This window comes from Pomacea canaliculata, linkage group LG3 (assembly GCF_003073045.1).
Source record: "Pomacea canaliculata isolate SZHN2017 linkage group LG3, ASM307304v1, whole genome shotgun sequence".
NCBI lineage: Eukaryota > Metazoa > Mollusca > Gastropoda > Architaenioglossa > Ampullariidae > Pomacea > Pomacea canaliculata.
This window is the reverse complement of record NC_037592.1, coordinates 8832007-8853338: the sequence shown is the minus strand read 5'-3', so window position 1 is coordinate 8853338 and position 21332 is coordinate 8832007. Positions and strand designations below refer to the sequence as shown.

General features: G+C 37.3%; 2 protein-coding genes across 12 annotated transcripts; one reads left to right on the top strand and one right to left on the bottom strand.

Annotated features, from left to right (window-relative positions):
- The first annotated feature begins 928 nt into the window (after window positions 1-928).
- LOC112560025 lies at window positions 929-16337 on the top strand. Of its 6 annotated transcripts, none has more exons than XM_025231577.1 (9): window positions 929-1057; window positions 1737-1894; window positions 11820-11860; window positions 12084-12161; window positions 12979-13250; window positions 14255-14405; window positions 14934-15099; window positions 15243-15313; window positions 15498-16337. In XM_025231577.1, the coding sequence occupies exons 1-9, from the start codon at window positions 953-955 to the stop codon at window positions 15734-15736; spliced, it is 1281 nt and encodes a 426-aa protein (XP_025087362.1). In that variant the 5' UTR covers window positions 929-952; the 3' UTR covers window positions 15737-16337. The 6 variants fall into 6 exon arrangements, with proteins under 6 accessions (XP_025087362.1, XP_025087361.1, XP_025087366.1 ...); XM_025231576.1 differs by having other exon boundaries at window positions 930-1057; window positions 14255-14453; XM_025231581.1 differs by lacking the exons at window positions 929-1057; window positions 1737-1894 and adding exons at window positions 8495-10492; window positions 11291-11436 and having other exon boundaries at window positions 14255-14453.
- A 145-nt stretch (window positions 16338-16482) lies between these two features.
- On the bottom strand, window positions 16483-21143 carry LOC112560026 (DNA damage-regulated autophagy modulator protein 2-like). 6 transcript variants are annotated; one of them, XM_025231588.1, is made up of 8 exons: window positions 20778-21143; window positions 19730-19955; window positions 19320-19373; window positions 18685-18752; window positions 18131-18318; window positions 17645-17825; window positions 17303-17343; window positions 16483-16940 (listed from the first exon to the last, which is right to left on the bottom strand). In XM_025231588.1, the coding sequence occupies exons 2-8, from the start codon at window positions 19798-19800 to the stop codon at window positions 16608-16610; spliced, it is 936 nt and encodes a 311-aa protein (XP_025087373.1). In that variant the 5' UTR covers window positions 19801-19955; window positions 20778-21143; the 3' UTR covers window positions 16483-16607. The 6 variants fall into 6 exon arrangements, with proteins under 6 accessions (XP_025087373.1, XP_025087368.1, XP_025087367.1 ...); XM_025231583.1 differs by having other exon boundaries at window positions 17303-17382; window positions 19730-20010; window positions 20778-21142; XM_025231582.1 differs by having other exon boundaries at window positions 17303-17382; window positions 20778-21142.
- Window positions 21144-21332: the final 189 nt, after the last annotated feature.

The window sequence follows — 21332 nt, the reverse complement described above, 5'->3', positions numbered from 1 at the left end:
ACCTGGAGATGGCTTATTTCATAGTGGTGCCTCATGGACATACTAAATGAGTCTGTGATCAGTGAGAGATATAAACTATGCACCTGAAACAAAACTGAAAATTCTTTGCAATAAGCATAATTTAAGAAAACACCCACAGATTTTCATGTATTAAATATTCACATTATGTTAATCATATGTTTACTGTACCTGTAGTTAAAGGACAAGTGGGGTGAATTTCCTTTTACTAACGACAGTGTAAAGATTAGTGCAGACAAAATTAAAAAGAATGTCTAGTGAAAATCGTCTGCAACATTTTTCACGTGCCTGGAAGTAGCAATCATTATCAGCATGCATGAGCAGTGAATCAGTAGTAGTTTTTAAACCCCGTTTGATTTACATCCGGAAACGAGTGTTTTTAAGAGGCTGTTGATGTCGATGTATTAAAGATAGAAAGAAATCATTTTAAATTACAGGTCATAGATAGATAAACGTTTTTTAAAACCGCTTTGAGAGCTACTTTGTGAGAGATGGTGTTGAGAGAATACAAGAAGGATAAACTTAAAGAAATATATTTTGTCCAGAAAGTAAGAGAAAGGTGAGAACAATCAAGAGGCGTTTTACAAAGTCAGGTAACATAAAAATATGTTTATTATTTCCATTATTATTCGTGTGTGTGTGTGTGTACATATAGTATACTTTTATTTCTGTACGTGCTTAAAATTTTTACTACAGCGAATGGTGCTTGACATGGCGATACTTAGTGAACATCACCCACCAGGCTTACTCTATTGTGCTTTTGAAAACACTTACAAATAAAAATGCACCACACATTTTATTAAAGCTCTAAGTGTCGAAGCGTTCAGACTAAGGGCCGCAATGGCTCATGGTATTGACAGACATGGAACAAGTGTGCAGCAGACGACAATCAGTTGACGACACGCGCATCGGGCACTTTCAGGAAGTAACTGATATGAGAAGTACATCTGATGAAGGCGGACATTGTTCACTGAGTTTTGTCAGCTGTTACACTGTGTGCCACATGTTCCGACGATTGTTTGCCGCCATTTCAAACAGTGTAAGTCTACAAAGAAAGCAGAAACTAATAACATACTTTTGGTGTGGGACAACTTTGGTCGTTACTTGCAAATGTACACAATGTTGTTGTTGTTGTTTTTGTTGACGCGGTTATTGTGTTTGCTGCTCTTAATGCTGTAAATATCTTGCTTCAGATAATACTGTTACTGTAACAACTCACAAGACGACGGTAGTAACATTAGTATTTCATGTCTGTCTCCTGTTGCCGCGTGCCTTTTGTAGTGCCGTGTGTTGTAGTGCCAGTCTGTTGCTGATTGTTCTGTCACAGTGTGATTTCCACTATCAGTTCTGTAGCCTACTGATCGAGGTTTCTTCCTGCTTGATGGATTACCCGTCTTCCTTTCTCTGCAAGAACAGCTTTTGGGTTTCTAATGTATTGACTATGCGTTCTTCACATCTTATGGTTTACTACCTTTGTGCTTCGCCCTAAATGTTCAGTCACACGTTTAGACTTTATATCAGTGCGCGGGCAGATATATATTGTTGTTATTATTATCATCATTATTATCGCTACTGCTACTGTTACTACTAATATATATTGATTTCCGATTTTTTTTTCTGTTGTCGGGGCCTATTTGTATTTGGATTCATTACTATCATCCACTCTTCATTTTATATTTTCGTAACAGGATCTTAAATTTTTTTTTCAATATTTCTAGGTTCCAGTTACGCTGAGGCAAGTTCACTGTTTCGACCGGAGTTGGTTTTGTTTCCCCTTCCCCTCCCCTCCATCAATGGGTTTCCTAGCAACGTTAATCAGTGTTGCTGCGATTCTTTGGTGCCTCCTCCTGTCCTCATGTGTGACAAGTGCTGACAGGTGAGAGTGTTTTATTACAAACTGTATCATGTGGTTTATTCTCTTGCACAAAATAAAGCATTTGTGAAAATCTTTTGACTATTCACCGGTGGGATTCACATTTATATAGTTATTTCATTGTATATTATTGAATTATAAATTATATATATATAAAATTCTTCTTTTTCTTCTTCTATTTTACACTTTCGTTTCTGTTTTATCTAAATGTTTGTCTCTTTGGCTGGCTGTGTGAGTTGCTGGGTGTCTATCAATTTGCTTATTTACTGTTTCAAGTAATCTAACCTTTTTTCGAATATTTTAGTGACATCTGCTATCAAGGATACACTGGGCCTGATAGTGGAGGTAGGTTTTGTACCTTAAAGTTTTTTCCTGGCACTCATGATGCTGCTAACATAAAGCTGTGATTGTGTTGCACCAATTTTGGCTTGTTTGTCGCTGTATATTCTCATGGCTAAAAAAATCCAAACATTCTAATTGTTACATTCGTCCAATGTATATAGATATAGATAATGTGTGTAAATATATTTGATGAAAGTACATTTTGTTGTCCCATTGCAGGTAGTTGCACATTTAGCAGTTTTGGATTTTGTAATTATCAAAGGACTAATTACAGAGCACAGTGGGAAGTCAACCACAGTAAGTGACGTTTCCTGTATTTCTTGACCTTACAAACTTGACGATGTGCTAGATATAAGACATCGATGTTATTATCTTAGTAATCGTTTTACTATCCTCACCACCAGAATTATCGATAGCATTGTCGTTGTCTTCTTCGTCATCGTCGTATTCATAGTTGTATTGTCATGGTGGTCACAGAGATGGTCTACCGACCGTCCCTCTGCTGTCTGAGACACAGCAGACCATGCCATTGACTAATTATACTGGTTTGTTTTTGTAATCTGCAATAATTATTGTGTACATCACGAAATGCATGCTTCTATTTACCTGTGGTTAATACTTGTAAAAAATCAAGTCACGGACTACGTCTTAGATTTCTTTGTCTGTCTTTTGTGCACCTGTTCGAAGCATCCCTGGGGAGTGTCCAACAGTAGTCAGCCAACATGGTAGTGGACATGGTAATTTTCCCTGGTATCTTTTATCCTTTGTTGCGATGTCGTGATGAAAACGCTGGCCATGTTCATCACTAACCATACCACAGTTGCCAGGAAAAAAATCCAGATGGAAATAAAGAAAGTAGATCTTTAGAGACATATTGCACCAACATGTCTTCTACTAGTTCCTTGTAGTTTTCTGACCCCAAAATTCCCGAGAAATTTTGTAAACAGTTTCCATTGTGCGCGCAAAAGGTTAGCCTTAAGACTCAGTGTTAAAGAGTCTACAAATAGTCTCCATTCTTGTGGGTCATGAGCGATTTCTAAGGCATTCATGAGGCCCTCAATATCGGTACAGAATATCAGATTATCTTCTTTTCTGAATAAAAGATCCAGCTGCTTGTGGCGCTTTAGATATGAAATAATTGTGACATCTTCTATGATGAAGTGGCCAATGCAGAAGTAATGTTGAGGTAGACTATTCTCGTCTTCCTTTACTTCGTTATCTCGCCGAAAAAAGGAGAAACCAAGCAGAAATAACAAATCATTCGTGTGGCTGCTTGGCTCTCTTTACACACACTGCATTGTTATCAAATATACATCAAATAGCACATCAAGCCATTGATTAAATATGTTTTCTCTCTTCCTCGTGTTTCTCCTGGCCGGCACCCTGTACGACAGTCTTTGTAAGATAGCTTGCTACCTAGCTTCCTTGGTAGATGAAAACTAAACCTTTTCTCCAATGAAAACAGTAGCACTCTATAACTTTCAGGATGTATCCTAACGCCTTCACAGCATCTGAAAGCTTCGTTAGCTAAGCCTAGGTTCTTGGCAGTATAGTAAGCAAAGTCTTCTCCCTTCAAATGTTTGTCTGTCAAAGACACTACAGATTTCATAAACCATTTAAGTAATATTCCAATAGTATTATGTTGCTTTACAGTACCACAAGTTTAGAGTGATCTGTGCAGAAAGACATAATAAACAGCGGGATGGAGTGGAGAGTATTTTCAGCGTCGACTAACGCTTTATCTGTTTAGAAACATTTTACTGTTCAGTTGAATTTTTGTCATGGCAACAGTTAAAACAGCGGTCTGGAGCTCTCTGACACCTCCTAATCTCGTTCTTGTTTTCAGATAGAGAAGCTTTTGTTAACATGTTATACAAGGACAAGGGCCACAGAGCAGTTCTCACCAGTCCGTGGATGTGTGGGGACAACATCACAACGATCTGCATCCAATTTAATTTCATGTTTAATCACCGTGCTGGAGGCAGACTGACTCTTAAACTGTGTCACAACACAACAGATGTCACGTTGTGTGGTTCGCAAATTCTGAGGACAAGGACGAATGGAAGTACCAGCAAGCAAGCGAAAACATTGCCCTTCCTAAGAAAGAACAGTTTCGGGTAAATAAATTAATCTGTCTGTCTTAACGCTGACAATATTCTTAAAACAATTGTATTGTGCTCCGCAGTCATACGACAGTGTGTCACATGGCTAATAGTTTGCTGGCTGGAAGTAAGTAAAATAAAAAAATATGTATTTATTTTATTTATTTCGTTTTTTATTTATTTTTTTTTGGGTTGTGACTTTTATCGTTAGATATTTTTATAAGAAGCGTCTCTTCGGACTAACGTGCCTGTGCTTTTCTACTTCACTTTCATAACAGCTGAACCCGCTCTAAATGTTTTAATGGCAAAATATATTTGAAAGAAATAACTTAACACAAAGTAGAGTTATTCTGTTATTATCATACAGCTCTTCCTCTTCTCATTTCTCATGATAACGACATCTAGCGACATGTCAAAAAATGATTTTTTGGTTGGTTTTTTTTTTCACCTTCCTAATGGGGTTTATACGTTGATCGAGCTTTACATTGAACAACGCTGTTGACGTGTAACCGGATGCCAGACATCAGTTCTGTATCACGTGCTCCTTCTCAGTTTCCTCAGGCAGCTCCTGTGGGGTTTACCTGAGGTAGGACTGAGGTGTACAAATGCCTCACCTTCGGCACTGGCTGGGTAGATGAGTTCAAGACAAATATTAATAGACTTTGTGTGAACATTCTGGAATGAAAGACAGTGCAGGACGCTGTATTGACCTGCAAATCTCTACATCAGCTGATCAGTAACAATACACCAGTCTTCAGTTTCCAGTAGATGAAAATGTGCATGCCCACTGACCTGTCGTCATTCCCATAAGCACATTGTTTTGAATTTGGAAACCAGTTTTTTTTTCTGGAGTACATAATTATCATCACGTGTCAGTCCTGGCTTAGCGAACACCAAATCAACTGCTGTTTGCATTCGAACTTAAAATATTTTAACATCCGGAATATTTATCAATATTAGGGCTTACGATACAAGCCAGTATGAAAACGCAAGTCATGACAGCCAAGTTGGATTTGTAATTTCTAGGCTTTTTATTTTCTTCTTGAAGTATTAATTCTACACTTGTTCTTTTTCGCTACGTTTGTCGACACTTTTAATCTATTCTGTGTGAAAGTCATGAATGTATCTTTTTTCAGATACAGTTTGAAGGTGAGAAGACATACGATCACTGCTTTATACGGAAACAGACTTCTACCTCGACAACATTGTCTACAACAACGCTTCTTGTTTCACCGACTCAGCCTCAGCTCCTCCACCGACGAGTGATGATCTATTATCGACTTCCGGTGAAACAACAACAGGCACATCTACTGACCTTCCCACAGCAACACGTACGAAAATTTTTTTAAAGGAAGTGCTTCATCCAAATTTTAACCCCTGATAAATGTCAACAACACATACAAGTTGTTAAAATGTTAATCTCACATGGTGGTTTTTTGCGTAGACACATAAAAGGATCACGAATATTTTTTGGTTGCAGGCTATGTTGTCTCCACACACACACAATCCGACATCTTAGTCTCCTTATCATCCCACAAAACACAAAAAGCTGACGAAAAAAGACGAGATATTTAAAGAAAATGTTCACATTGTGTTATGTTTACTGTACCTGCAGTTAAAGGACAAGTGGGATGTAATTTCCTTTTTTATCATGACATTGTAGAAATCAGTGCAAGGTACTATTGCCTTCAATTCTGGTAAATGCTCCTTTCATTCTTGAAGAGAAACGCCTATAAACATCACCATGCACTGAAAGATGTCGAACAGTGACGTGACATTGCCCACAGGTAGACCTGTCCAAGTCTCACCTATCGCATCGAGGTCTTAGGCAAAATACTTACCTATGTACAATGCTGACGTCTGTGTTGTTTCATTCTGTACATGATGATGTTTGTATATGGGTACCTTGAGATAAGAAAACGGTGATTTGATTATCAATAAGTATTTTATATATATATTTAATAATCTTTACCATTCAAGAACGCTTACTCCAACCACGTAGCGCCGATTTATTTTTCGCTGCAGCTGAATTGCATTTGGACAGTTATTTCATCGTCCTTACATGTCTTCATCACTTTTCAAGATTCAGGTATTCACGAATGAGGTTTTCAATCATAATTTTTAGTTACGATAGGACTTTTTTTTTGTCATAAGGCTATAGAAGCAAGCCAGCCCTGTAAATCAATGAAAGCCACCTTCACTTATTGTACAGGCGCTAACAGCCTAACGTTGCGCCAAAAACTGAAGGTTCAGTGGAAGAACTAAAACTGAGATTATCATCTTATGACTAATGGACACGTATCACAATACCAATAATTCAAGAAGAGCGAGTAGGAACTGAATAAAACTATCATTGGTCACCTTTAGTTCGGGACGGGGCTCGATGTGACAGTTTTCTGCTTAACGGCCATTCGTGACGTCACGTATTCGCTCGACCTGTGTCAGCAGCACTTCCTCGTATTCGCAATGTCACTGTGCCTAGTCCTTCGGCAAACTGAAGCTGGTTCTTGCTGTCAGGTAAAGTTTATATCTGTGCAAAGTAGGGAGAGAATGTCCTGTGTAGTCGACAGGTGGGCAGAAACAAGTCCAACGGCACAGACCGGGTACACGGTGCATCATCTCTACTACGAAAAATGAGTTTTGGACAACTAAGCGAGTGTTTCCCTCTCTTTTATCTTCACAGAAAGATGCACACAGTAAGTTTTTACTCTAACTGCCTTCTGGGATAAATAAAGTGTTACCGTGTTGACCAGGTGTCGCTTCTCGTCGTCACCTAAATCCGGTGATACTTGGTTTCTGGCGACTCACACTTTAACTTTTAAATTCAGATGACAAAGTTGCGAGTATCTCTAAATTTGTGTAGTTCTGGAAGGTCTGTCTTAGCTTTATCAGTTAATGCACCAATTTTTCCATTTTATTTCATGATATATATATATATCCAATCTACCTCGTGAAACATTTGCCAATCTGTCTAGACTGAAATTCGAGATGAGGAAATTTCTTTTCTTCAAACAGCATTAGAGACATCCGATGATCTACTTGCACTCAAATGAAACCAATTCTGTTTAGTTTTATGGCATTTAGAATCCTTCCTTTAAGACTGTTATTTCAAATTCTTTTAACTTGCTGAATGTTTTAATGAAATATGCTGTGGAGGATGCAATGGGCCAGAAAAGGAAGGTAGGCGTTGTGTTCTACTTTTACTAATACTTTTGTTTTTCTGTATCATGTCTGTCGGATTTTTTATTGTCATTACGGTACACCTTATAAATAAACAATATAATTGACATAATTATACCATCTGAATTCGAAAATACACCATGATTTTACAATGTTTTATGTTTAAAACTACCTTTATGAAGAGCGTATGGATGAATATTATGCTATATTTTGAACACTATCGCTGGGTAGAAATGTACTGCTCCTGCAATAGCAAAATGGATTTAAACCTGGAAATAATCAGTTTGTTTCATTTTCAGACGGAGTTTTTGCCAGTCTGTGAATGTGTGAAGAAAACAAAACGACGATCTGGGTCCAGGTTCATTTTATGTTTGATGACAATGACTGACTCTTAAACTGTGTCCCGATACCAGAACGTGTGACAATTTGTGGTTTGCGCAAATTCTCATAACAAAAATATATGGTCCTGGTACCAAGTTATCGAAAACTATCACTCATCCTCGAGGAAACCTTTTTCAGGTACAGTAACTTTGTCAGCTATGTTCTTACTCCAGCTTGATTCCTTTTTTAAAATAATATATAACGAGTTCTGACTTGAGATCAACTTACTGAATGTATATCGTGTGTTCATTTCGTCTTTTGCCTTAAAACCTTACCATAAGAATTGCACACAGAATTATGTCATAGTCATTTAAAGTGGTGTTTAACTCTAAGAGAACGTAGGCTTTATTTGTGTTCTTTTATATATATATAATTAATCGTTATATAAGCTATAAAATCGTTCTCTCCCTCTCCCTCCAATTATTCATACATTAAGTCTCGATCCCACGTCGAATCAACTCCAGGATGTTAATTTTGTTCTTTCTTTATTATCTGCTAGCAAATTCCCATATATTTTTCTAGGCCTTATCAACCTATTTACTGCAAACTTTTGCATCGAGTTATAACACTTTGAAATACTGTTTTCCCTCGAGACCAAAAAGAAAAGTTTTTTAAAACGAGAGAGCAGATATTTTTTAACTTTTGCATCCAACCATTTTTAATATATACAACTTTTCTAAAAATGTAACCATTAAAGTGGATGGGCTCTCCAAGAAATTCTTCGCTACATGTTGGAATGCACTTGTTTATAAACTTTTTATAATGGTTCATCACGTCTTGCCAGAATGGATTTTAAAAGTTTTTCCTTAGCTATTAGCATATTCACCACCACAAGTATCAAGCTTCACTAACTCCGGAGAAATAACTGACATCAAGCTAGTGAGACTGCCACTGTTAAATTTCAAATGTCATAACACCTAATTGTTGACTGTGGCTGTGAAAGAATTATGCCTTCATGAGACTGATAACTGGCCTTTTTCGAAACCTTAATTAATTAATCTAACAAGAAAAGTTTCCTTGTCCACAAAGAATTTTTTTAAAAACTTCAACAGTAAAGCCGTCTGCATCTGACCTTTTATTACGGTTTTATTCTTTAACACTGAACCAGCCTACTGCAGTGTAATAAGGCCCTCCAAAGATTCTGATGCTTCAAGAGTTAACATCATGTAGCAGGTTACTTAATTTCATATTATCTACTGGTCGAAATTTGTACAGTTCTTCATAAAAATGTTGGACTTTCTTTAAAATTTCATCTTGATCCATAATATTTTTTCCATTTCCCTTGTCCAAGTAACCTATGGATTTATTTACAAAAATTCTGTGACCATTTTACACAGCCTTCCCCTTCCATCCTTTTATTTCACTGTCATGTAGGCCATTAACATTCAATGTAGCTATGCTAAATTCACTTGTTTTTGTAATTATTTTTCATCCTTGACAATTTTAAAGAGTAATAGATAGCTGTGAATGAAGCTACCATCATAATTGATAATTCCTGCATATACATAACTGCATGAAGATCTGAATAAAACTGTGACTACATAGCTCCCTTGCCTGGTGTTAAGGCATATGCTCACTATGACCATCAAAGTCATACAAATAATTTAAAATAATGAGAGACGGCAGCAATATAAATCACAATAATGAGAAGACAGAAAATATAAAGACAAACACAAAAAATACAAGATACAGATAAACAGACTATATGGGGTTGGTAAGGTGACAACCATGGTCACAATGTTTTACACTGAGCACTGATCTCATGGTGTGGCACAGGAGGTGGAAAAGTGTACAAGTAAAGCTGCGGGTTAACTTATATATATCGTTGTAGAAACCTAGTGTCTGCTTCTTTATCTTTACAACTGATTAGATTTTATTTTTCCTGTCGAAAGAGACCAGGAAGTCTTTTGAAAGTCCGGGTCGACCGAGAGGATGAAAAAGGTCGCATAATCCCGTGTCAAACGAGAGGAGGAAAGAATTCAAATTAAATACAACAAACAACAAATACTAGAGAGCGCAGCGTTAATTCGCGAGAGTAGAAAAAGATGACAAAATATGTTTGTTATGCAGTCTTTTGTAGCTTAAACACTACAAGCATCATGATGATTAAAATAAACTAGGAGTTTTAAAAACCATGTAGAGAGCGCAAAAGTCGTGAATGCGGAAGACAGACTGTAGTAATGAGATTGCTGTCGTTTTATTTTCCTTGTTATCCCTAGACTAAATTAAAAAGAATGTCTAGTGAAAATCGTCTGTAACATTTTCCACATGCCTGAAAGAAGCCTTCTATTCATTGTAGAGGCAGCCATCATCATCGGAATGTATGCGCAGTGAATCCGTTGTAGCTTTTTTTTTTAACTCGTTTAGTTTACATCCGGAAAGGAGTGTTTTTAAGAGGCTGTTTACGTCGATGTATTAGAGATATAAAAAAATATTTTTAAAAATCAGATGTCATAGATAAGAGATAAACGTTTTTTAAAACCACTTTGACAGTTACTTCGTGCGAGTTGGTATTGAGAGAATACAAGAAGGAAAATATTTTGTCCAGAAAGTAAGAGAAAGGTGACCACAGTCAAAACGCGTTTTACAAAGTCAGGTAACAAAAATACGTTTATTATTTCCATTACTATTTGTATATGTATTTTGTTAAACTTACTGCAATTATGTTCCTGTACGTGTTTAAAAATTTTACTGCAGCGAATGGTGCTTGACATGGCGATACTTATACATCACCCACCAGGCTCACTCTATTGTGCTTTTGAAAACAATTACAAATAAAAATGCACCACACATTTGCTAAAGCTCAAAGTGTTGAAGTGTTCAGACTAAGGGCCGCAATGGCTCATGGTATTGACCAATGTATTGTGGAGCAAGTGTGCAGCAGACGACAATCAGTTGACGACACGCGCATCACGCACTTTCAGGATGTAGTTGATAGTCGAAATGCATCTGATGAAGGCGGACATTGTTCACTGGGTTTTGTCAGCTGTAACACTGTGTGCCAGATGTTCCGACGATTGTTTACCGCCATTTCAAACAGTGTAAGTCCACAAAGAAAGCGCAGACTAATTACTTTTGAAGTGTAAGAACTTTGGTCGCTACATGCCGATGTACTCAATGTAGTTGCTGTTGTTGGTGTACGGCTTCTAGCTATATGTTCAGTTACACGTTTAGACTTTATATCAGTGCATGGGCTGACATCATCCATCATCATCATCAACAATCATCATCATCATCAACAATCATCATCATCATTGCTACTACTAATACTAATGTTTCCGATGTCTGCTGTTCTCGGAGCCTGTGTGTGTTTGAATGCATTACTATCATCCACTTTTCATTTTATATTTTCGTAACCGGATCTTGCTGCTAAAATGTTTTTCAGTTTTTCTAGGTTGCTAAGACAAGATAACTGTTTCGACCGGCGTTAGCTTCCATCCTCTTCGAATTAACAACAATGGGCTTCCTAGCAATGTTAATCAGTGTTGCTCTGATTCTTTGGTGCCTCTTCCTGTCCTCATATGTGACAAGTGCTGACAGGTCAGAGTGCATCGTGCGGTTTATTTTCTTGTACAAAATTAATATGATATTAAAATGATTGTACATTATTACATTATAAATCATATACAGGCAGACACATTCTTCTTCATCTTCTACAAAATATAATTACATATTCATTATGACGACTCGTGCATGAGCGGTATGGTGGATGGGAAAGACAAAAGTTCTTAGCTCATGTCTTGTAAAGTTTTCAACTAGTGAGCTAAAATAATAAACAATAATGCTTCTCTGTCAAGGAGGGTTTACAGATTCGTTTGAGTTGTATCTAAATGTCTGTCTCTTTGGGTGGCTAGCTGTCTGGTTGTCTATAAATTTGCTCATTTATAGTTTCAAGTAATCTAACCTATTTTCGAATATTTTAGTGACATCTGCTATCAAGGATACACTGGGCCTGACAGTGGAGGTAGGTTTTGTACCTAAAAGTTTTTTTTTTTGTACCTAAAAGTTTAGCTGCTGCTAACATAATGCTGTGTTTTTGTTGCACCACTTTTGGCTTGTTTGTCGCTGTATATTCTCATGGCAAAAAAATCCAAACATGCTAGTTGTTACCTTCGTCCAATGTATACAGATATAGATAATGTGTGTAAATATATATGATGAAAGTACATTTTGTTGTCTCATTGCAGGTAGTTGCACATTTAGCAGTTCTGGATTTTGTAATTATCAAAGGACTTATAAAGGAGCACAGTGGGAAGTCAACAAGAGTAAGTAACGTTTCCTGTATGTCTTGACCTTACAAAGCTTGACGATGTGCTAGATATAAGACATCGATGGCATTATCCATACGATCTTAGTAATCGTTTTAGTACCACTTTCAAAACCCTCACCACCAGAATTATTGGTAGCATTGTCGTTGTTTTCTTCGTCATCGTCGTGTTCATCATTGTATTGTCATGATGGTGACAGAGATACTCGCCCGTTGTGCCGCTGCTGAGACATTAGACGAGGCCATTGACTAATTATGTTATTTGAGACATCAAACAGCTGGTCGGACTATTATTCACTAGACATTGATAGTAGATTAGGTTTACTTGGTTTTCTCTCTTCCTCGTGTTTCTCCTGGCCGGCACCCTGTACTACAGTCTTTTTATAACCTGCCACCTTACCTGCCTTGGTAAAAGAAAACTAAACTTTTATGTCAAGGTAAACTCTGTAACTTACAACATGTATCCCACGCCTTCTCATCATCTGAAAGCTTCGCTATCTAAGCCTAGTTTCTTGGCAGTATAGTAAACAAAGTCTTCTGCCTTCAAATGTTTTTCGTTCAAAAACACTACAGATTTCATAAACCATTTAATATGTTCCAAAAGTGTTCTGTGGCCTTACAGTACCACACGTTTAGAGTGGATCTTTTCAGAAGGACATAGTAAATAGCGGGATGGAGGGAGATTATTTTCAGTGTCGACTAACGTTTTATCTGTTTAGAAACATTTTACTGTTCAGTTGTTGTGTTGTCATGGCAACAGTTAAAACAATGGTCTGGAGCTCTCTGACACTTCCTAATCTCGTTCTTGTTTTCAGATAGAGAAGCTTTTGTTAACATGTATGGAAAGGATGAGGGTAACAAAGCAGTTCTCACCAGTCCGTGGATGTGTGGGGACAACATTACAACGATCTGCATCCAATTTAATTTCATGTTTAATTGCCGTGATGGAGGCAGACTGACACTTAAACTGTGTCATGTCACAACAGGATGTCACGTTGTGTGGTTCGCAGATTCTGAGGACAAAGAGAAATGGAAGTGGCATCAAGCACGCGAAAACATTGCCGTTACTAAGAGAGGACAGTTTCAGGTAAATAAATAAAGTTTGTTGTCTTTACGCTGACACCATTCTTAAAAATCATTGTGTTCCGCAGTCACACGAAACCAAATAACAGTGTCACATTCCTCATCGTTTGTTGATAAGAACCAAATAAAAAGTGTTTATTTATTTATTTTATTTCTTTTGTTTCTTTTATTTAGTAACCTTTGTCATTTTTGTTGAGAAAATTATGTTATCGTTAGGTTATTCCAAGAAATGTCTCCTTGGACTGCCTCATCCGCTCTAAAAGCTTTATAGCATTAAAATACTTTTTAAAACCTAAGAAATGCCTGTATTAGCGCAAATTAACATTAGTTTACTAATATAATTTTTATTCCACTCCTCTTATTATTCACTGTGATAACGACATCTGACGAGACAACAATAAATGATTTTTAAGGGTATTGTCTCATTGACCTTCCTAATAGACATGCAATCATGAATACATACACCTTGTGGTCGAGCTGACCAGTTACATCGAATGTACCTTTGATGTCTAACATCAGCTCTGTATCACTTGCTTCTGCGATGATTCTTCTCTGTTTCCTCAGGTAGCTCCTGCGGGGTAGGACTGAGGTGTACATCTGCCTTATCTTTGCCACTGGCTGGGTAGATGAGTTCCAGACAAATATTAATAGACTTTGTGCGAACATTCTCAAATGACCGACAGTGCAGGACGCTGTATTGGCCTAGAAGTCGACGATGCAAATCTCTACATCAGCCATTCTGATTAGTAACAATACACCAGTCTTCAGTTTCCAGTCGATGACATTTTAAATATATTTTTAACATCTGAAATATTTATCAGTATTAGGACTTACGATACAAGCCAGTCATAACTCGAAAGTCATGTGACAGCCTAATTAGATCATTATTTCTAGGTTTATTATTTACCCTGTGTGACATTGATTCTTCTTGCTATTTTTTGTTATGTTCGTCCACATGTTGAAACTTTTATCTCTTCTCTGTGAAAGTCATCAACCCATCTTTTTCAGATACAGTTTGAAGGAGAGAAGACACACGATTACTCGATTTATACGGAAACAAACTTCTACCTCGACAACATTGTTTACAACAACGCTTCTTGTTTCACCGACTCGACTTCAGCTCCTCCACCGACGAGTGATGATCTGTTATCGACTTTGGGTGAGACAATAACAACAGACACTTCTACTGACCTTCCCACAACAACACGTACGATGTTTTTTAAGCAACTGCTTGATACAGATTTTAAGTCCATGATAACTGCCATGAAGACATCTCATTATACAATTGTTAAAATGTTAATCTCATATGTGTGTTTTTTGCGTAGACACGTGACAGGACCACGAACCTATTGTGGTTGCAGTCTAAGTTGTCTGCACACACACACACCGACCTCGTCCTCACTAGCATCCCCAGGACCGGCGCAAGGCTGTGCTGTGCCCTCGACGAGAGACAAATACTGTGTCCCCGCCCCCACTGTTGAATCTACCCGACTTCAGTCCTTTCAATCTTTCTCTGCTCTCTCACTTATTTTACGGATGTGCGAGGCCTTGACAACGTAGACGTATCCATGTACAATTCTGACGTCAGTGTCGTTGACCTCTTCCCGTGCAATGCCATAACTGTATATGCGTACCTTGAGATGTGAAAGAAGACATGATGACTAAATATTTTTATTCGGCGATTCAGTTGAAGAAGACAATAACAAGGAAAACCAGAATGCAAACGACGAGGAAGAGTCGCCCAAACTAATAATGATCGCAACAATCCTCGCAGTGCTCCTGCTAGTGGCGGCTGTAGTGGTTGTCGTTCTTTACTTCAGACGCCAGAGGGCAGACGGTGTCACTGGAAGCACGTAAGTGACGTGGAAATTCTCTCTCTCTCTACCCACTCTTTTATATCTTTTGATTAGTCTGTCCTGCCTATGTTCTTTAATTGATTTTTTTCTCTCCATTTGTTGTACTTTATTTTTTTAAGATGTTTACTTTATTTCCACAGGAAGCGCTCCGTAACAAAAGATCACGAGAGTTCTATAGTTATGGTCAACAATGATGTCTACTCCATCTCAGGTAACTGACCTCAAAAACATATTTTAACATGATCTCTGTGTCCCCTTTAAAAATAAGTATCTATGTGAAGAGCTATTATGTTGTTATAGTAACCTTTTAACTTAAACTGACATTCTGTAAATCACGGATCATAGACTTGATAAAGCTGTGTCTTGGATCTTACTGGGTATTTTGTTGTTAACAAGGCAAACAGAAGGTGATAACCACACTGAAGATGGTATTCCTTTACATGAGATGGGCACTCCACAGGACCACACCTACTACTGTATGGTTCACACCTTGCACCCAGAGCCCGACCCGGATGTTCTTGTTGTCCATGGACGTGACAACCTCAGTGGGAGTGAGAACTATGAGAACTTCACTCTAGATAAAAGTAATGTGAAACCTCCACAGTCTATCCTAGGTATTTCCTCACAGACCTGAACCACCAAACCACAAATGGCTAATAATGATAATTACAATAATTATTTCCAGTGAATCAGCTTAAAGATAAGTTTTTACATGATGCCTGTGTATTATGCATGTTTGCAACTCTTTCTTTTATCATGACACCAATAAATTTTCCCATAATAAACTATGAAAAAGTGGAAATGTTTCATTTTCAAACTTGAAAAGTTGCAAATACTGGAAAAGAACTTCTTGTCATGTATACCTTCACAAGAGATTAAAACATCGAGCAGCAGGCACTTAAACATTTGGTCATAATATGTATTAGAGCATTACAAACAGCTTTCCCTTTTCAAAAGTAGGATTTTATAATAAATAAATAAGCTGTCCAGTGAAAGATGATAAAAAGGTAGATGGCAAGAAGTGTGTGGACGAGTGTGTCACAGTGGAGGTAGTGAATGTTCAAGTAATTTGGGCATGAACATTAGTATTATGCATTGTGTATAAACGGGTGTAAATCATACAAGAGAGCTCCAAATTGTGTAAAGAGAATTTGCCAATAGGGTCTCTAATGTTCTTCTGAAATCAATGTCAAATTGTGATTAAAAAGGAAATTTCGTGCAATTAACAGATTGGTGTTAACAATTTGCCTTACTTGAGCAATTGTACTCATTATCATACTACATCAAACAGCAGTCCATGGTCTTTAACAAAATAAAATTTGCTATAACAGATTTCTCACACCTTTGGGAAAATTTCAACAAATTTACAAGATTTTCAGCTGCCTTCTTTTATATTTTTAATATTGATATGGCACAATGACAAGAAGAAAAAGGTAGGCATTCTAAACAATGTCATCCCTTTTTTCGTTTGTTTGAAAAAGGCACATAGGTCCATCATACACTGCTCACTTACACCGCCGATTTACATTTTTATCCTTGCCAGAGTTTCCAGAAGAGCAAGTTTCCTCTAATTCATAAACTGTTCCCTGCTCAACTGGGTCTACTAGATGGGTACTGATGTCTGAGGGACTTTTACTGGGGCTGTACTTTTGTCTAGGATATGAGCCAGGTCCAGTACCATCCTCTTCGATGTCCATCATATGTCTGCTGGCACTTGACATAAAAAGTACTTTTGTCTGCGTCTTCCTCAGCTCACAGACAAAAGTGATGAAAAAAAATGATGATGCAATTGCCATCAGCCATTCTGAGGACGCTGCAATAACATGTTCTCTGTAACCCTTGAGAAGTAACAAAATTTAGGTGGTTAGCATTAAGTATATTATTTGTGAAGAGCAAAGATAGTGTTTTTCTATTTATTTGTGCTCCTGTTTTGAAATTTTATTTTTTTTGTGGTACATCGTTTTTGGGCAGTTTATTTTACTTTCATTTTTCAGCACTTTGTATGTTGTAATGACAAAGAGTTATGGAAAAAAAATCTAAATATCGAAATAAGATATTTGCTTACCACCACATTCTGAGAGAACCAAAGCACATTGTTAATTTATGCTGTATACTTTTGAAAATAAAAATGGTTAACATACCTATTAAATCACTACAAGTGTGAAAAAAGTTAAACAGAAACAGAAAAGGATGTTATTACCGGTTGTGTGCTATTCCATTTTTTTAAGTCACGTAAAGTTCCTGGAAACACATCCAAGGAAATTTTTGTAGTTATCAACACTGAAAAAAACATTTTAAATATTTATTTTAAAATCAACAAAATTTCATCGGGCTGCCTTTTATACATCTGTAACAACTGCAAAAAAGTAAAATTATTTAGCAAAAGTGGTAAGATTTTGTTCTCCACATTTTAATGCTTAAAAGATGAGAAAAATGGTATTTATACTCTCATACACCTCAAACACACACATGCCCACATGTACACACTTGAAAGCCAACACTGACCAGCACACAAATTCTCTGAAAAGATTATAAATTATACTTGTTATGAAGGAGGTAGTTTGTATAGTGGAGAGAATGACCCGCATAAGTCGACACTTGCTGTCTGACTGAGGTATTGAAGCCATTTTGTATGACAGTATAGTTTGCACCCAGCAGTAGAGTCCTGCACCACCAAATGCCATTATCGCTCCAAGAAGGTGCATCTCAAGCATGTTGTCTTCCTATAACAGATAAACAAGAAAATAGCTAAATGTTTGCAATCTAAGAGAACCATACTATTTTAGGCCATTATGCTCTTCATTTCCCCTTCTTGTTTCATTACAAGTATGATTTCTATCTACGGACAGCAGTTTCAGACGTCAGTTTAAAAAAAATTTAATTGTATCTGGCTGAAAGCCTATAAATTGGGAAGTAAACACACACGACAGTTTTCCGTCTTTTACGATACGTTCATCAAATCTCTTTATCTCTCTCTCACACACACCAGTATGTAAAGAGATTAGTCAATGAAGTCTAATCTACTTACTTGGAAATTTCCAACAATACTTATTCCCAAGGCACATAAAATTCCTACACCAAAGGAAAATTTGTTGATACGTCGTTTCCACTTTACTGTTTGAGCACGTTTTGGATGAGTGCTCAATAATCCTCTTTTCTCTATCACATCATAGTAATGGCGGACTTGTTTGTACCGGATATACATACACCAGGCAGCTGAACAAAGTCAATGCCATAAATAATACAAAGAATTATCATTACTTACAACAGCTGGGTTTCATGAGGAATCATATGCCCTTTGTGTTCATAAAATATCTGTAAATTTTAAAGGGTGAGAGGGCCCTATGGGCAGTTTTAAGATAAGACCACTCATATAACTCAGTTTAAGACTTTTATATGTATAGTCATAATATATCTGCAGTTAATCAAGAAGAATTTCTAGAGAAACAAAGGGTGCAAATATTCAGAAATGACACCTATTCATCTAGAAATATTTTGAAAATAGTTCCAACTAAATGTGTCAGTTGCATGCACCCAGTGTAGTGAAGAATCATTTAAACACTTTATAACTAGAGTGCTCACTGAGTGCTGCAAAGAGGTTGAGGAGCTGTCCAAAAACACAGCTTTCTGGAGCAACGGTTCCCGTGTCACTGTTGACAAAAAGATCTTTCAAAATTCCCTCATTATTGTGAACTGGACTGTTCAATAACTAGAACCATTGTATTGTGATGCAAATTTAACATAACAATGCAAATATTTAAATAATCACATTATGATGTCAACTATTAAGCAGTATTCAAAGCCACTGCTCCATAAAATACATTATAACACTGTTCTATGAGTGGTATTTTACATCAACCATGTAGCCAAATCTTTAAAAGCAAAATAACTATACTCAAACCTTAAAGGACTGATTCTGTGTTATATAATTCATTACAGTTTGGATTTCAGGCTCAAGTTTTTGCTAAAGATGGTGACTTTTAATGTGGTTTTTTTTTAAAGATCGTCCATATTTGATCAAACTGAAGATCAAATGTACAAAATTCTATAATCCTTATATATGAGCTAACCAATGCAACAGAGTCTCTGATGCCTGTCGATGAGCATGATATGTAGCTGACATTTTAGTATTGCATTCAGACGAATAAAGTGTATTTTGTGAAAGACCTGTATCCATGTTATAGCTAAGCTTGCAGACATCAGTGCTTTGTACTGACCTGATATAGGGGAAAACTGGTTCCACATGACCTAGATACACTGCTATCCCATACCTTTAAGGAATATAGCAAAACAGCAGAAGGAAGGTGAGCTCTCTCTCAATTATCTTCATTACAATCATCTATTAAACATACTAAAATTGTTTCATGGACAAGAAGGATATGTTAAACTTTAAAATAGACTTTAAGACATTTATCTGGGCTCAGTCAAATTCAAAATTCTTCTGCTATCTGCACTGCAAGTATACTTCCACATTTCCTAACTTACCTGGTACAAATGAAAGTTGCTGGTTTTCTTACACTCACAAATGCATATTAACACAAGATTATTATCAATATAAGGTGAGAGTCTAGAATTCAGATGTAACTGATGCTTTAAGTTTTAAAAAATTCTAACAACTGGTACTCACGTGATGAGAAAAGTTGCAGGTAGGAAGAACGCCATGATAGCTGGGTAGATGTTAAGTTGGTTACTAGCCATTTTTTGTGTGTACAATTCTCACCAGCAGGATATCTGAATGGAATAACTAATGGTTCAAGTTGCATCTATAGGCAGAATTATCTCTTTCGACATCACCAACCTGTCACAGCTACCTGCTGGCCCTGATGCAAATCACTGTGCAATCCCCTTCTTTTCTGGTACAATTGTAAGTAAAACAACATAAGATGAAGCTGGTCCGTCCGTCCGAACCTGATGGTGGGGATTGAAGGAATGGTCATGATATACTTTTAAGACCTTTTTTTCTTAATATACATCTACTCTCTCCCTCTCCCATCCTTCCCCCAGCCCCCAACCAGTCAGGAACGTGTGTTTGTATGTACGTATAAACATAGAATTCAACCATATCCAATGATCCCATTATTCATCTCTTATGCCCTCTCGATCTGATTAATCGCACTACAAGAGATTAATATAATTGGTAAGCACTCAACCAAGAAGCATGCATGTTTTAAGTTTTATTCAGAAGAAGAGGGTGGTTACTGGTGGATCCTGTGTTGTGTTACAAACATATTTGCTTTCGGTCACACGATTTGAAACGAAACTTCCTGTTTGTGCATCATTCAGAAAGTACTTGAAAAGTAAGTGTCAAAAAAGTAGAAAGCGTGCTAAAAGCAGCACAGGCAGTTACAAAGTTTTTGCTGTTATTGGCTTTCATTGTTGATGGCTGAGGACTTTGCCAAGTCGCTGACATATTTGCCAGTTGTTTGTGTTCATTGCATTTGTTCCTTATTTCGTTTATTGCAATTCTCTTTATTTATTGCAAAGATTATTGTGTTCGTTCAACGGATGCAAACGAAACTTGAGTAAGTTTTGGGAGTGTTGGAAAAACCCCCAAAGCACAGAAAACTGTAAGAGCCGAATCTTAGAATTTGACAATGTGGATGTGTTTGCTTGCTGGGAACAGCGGATGATAATTAATGAGAAAGATAGATTCCGATTCATTTGTGTATACGCACGTTCGTTCCGTAGTTCTCAAAGAAAATCATAATCTTGAGACTGTGCAGAAGGCGCCGATCAAAATACGAACCTCAAGACTCTAACACTTCACCTATTGCTTGTACGTAACAGAGCAACCATCACACGTCACGCATAGCCATGAGTTGTATCTTGATATGGCGACCGCTTAAATTGTTGGTCGCCTGCAGCTACAACTGCAACCAGCACCAAGCAGGGCAAAGCTCAAAGCAAATCCGCCTCAGAGAATAAATCCTGAACCGGGCTGCAGTTGGAGCTCATGATCGTTGCCGCTGGCGGTGCTGTCAGTTGCGACTCGTCTTCGTTGTCAACGAGCCTCGCGTTCGCTCTCGTTACGTCACAACTCTTCTTTACGTCATTCACACGCATTCAATGAAACTGACGTCATTCACGCTCATTTGTTCTAACACATTTAAACACAGATCGAAGCATGAGGAAATTTTATTTGGCAATGGTTCGTCCCTTATAACTGATCTATTGATAGAAATCACCACGATCGTTTATGACAACTGCCATATCTTTCCATAATTGATTTT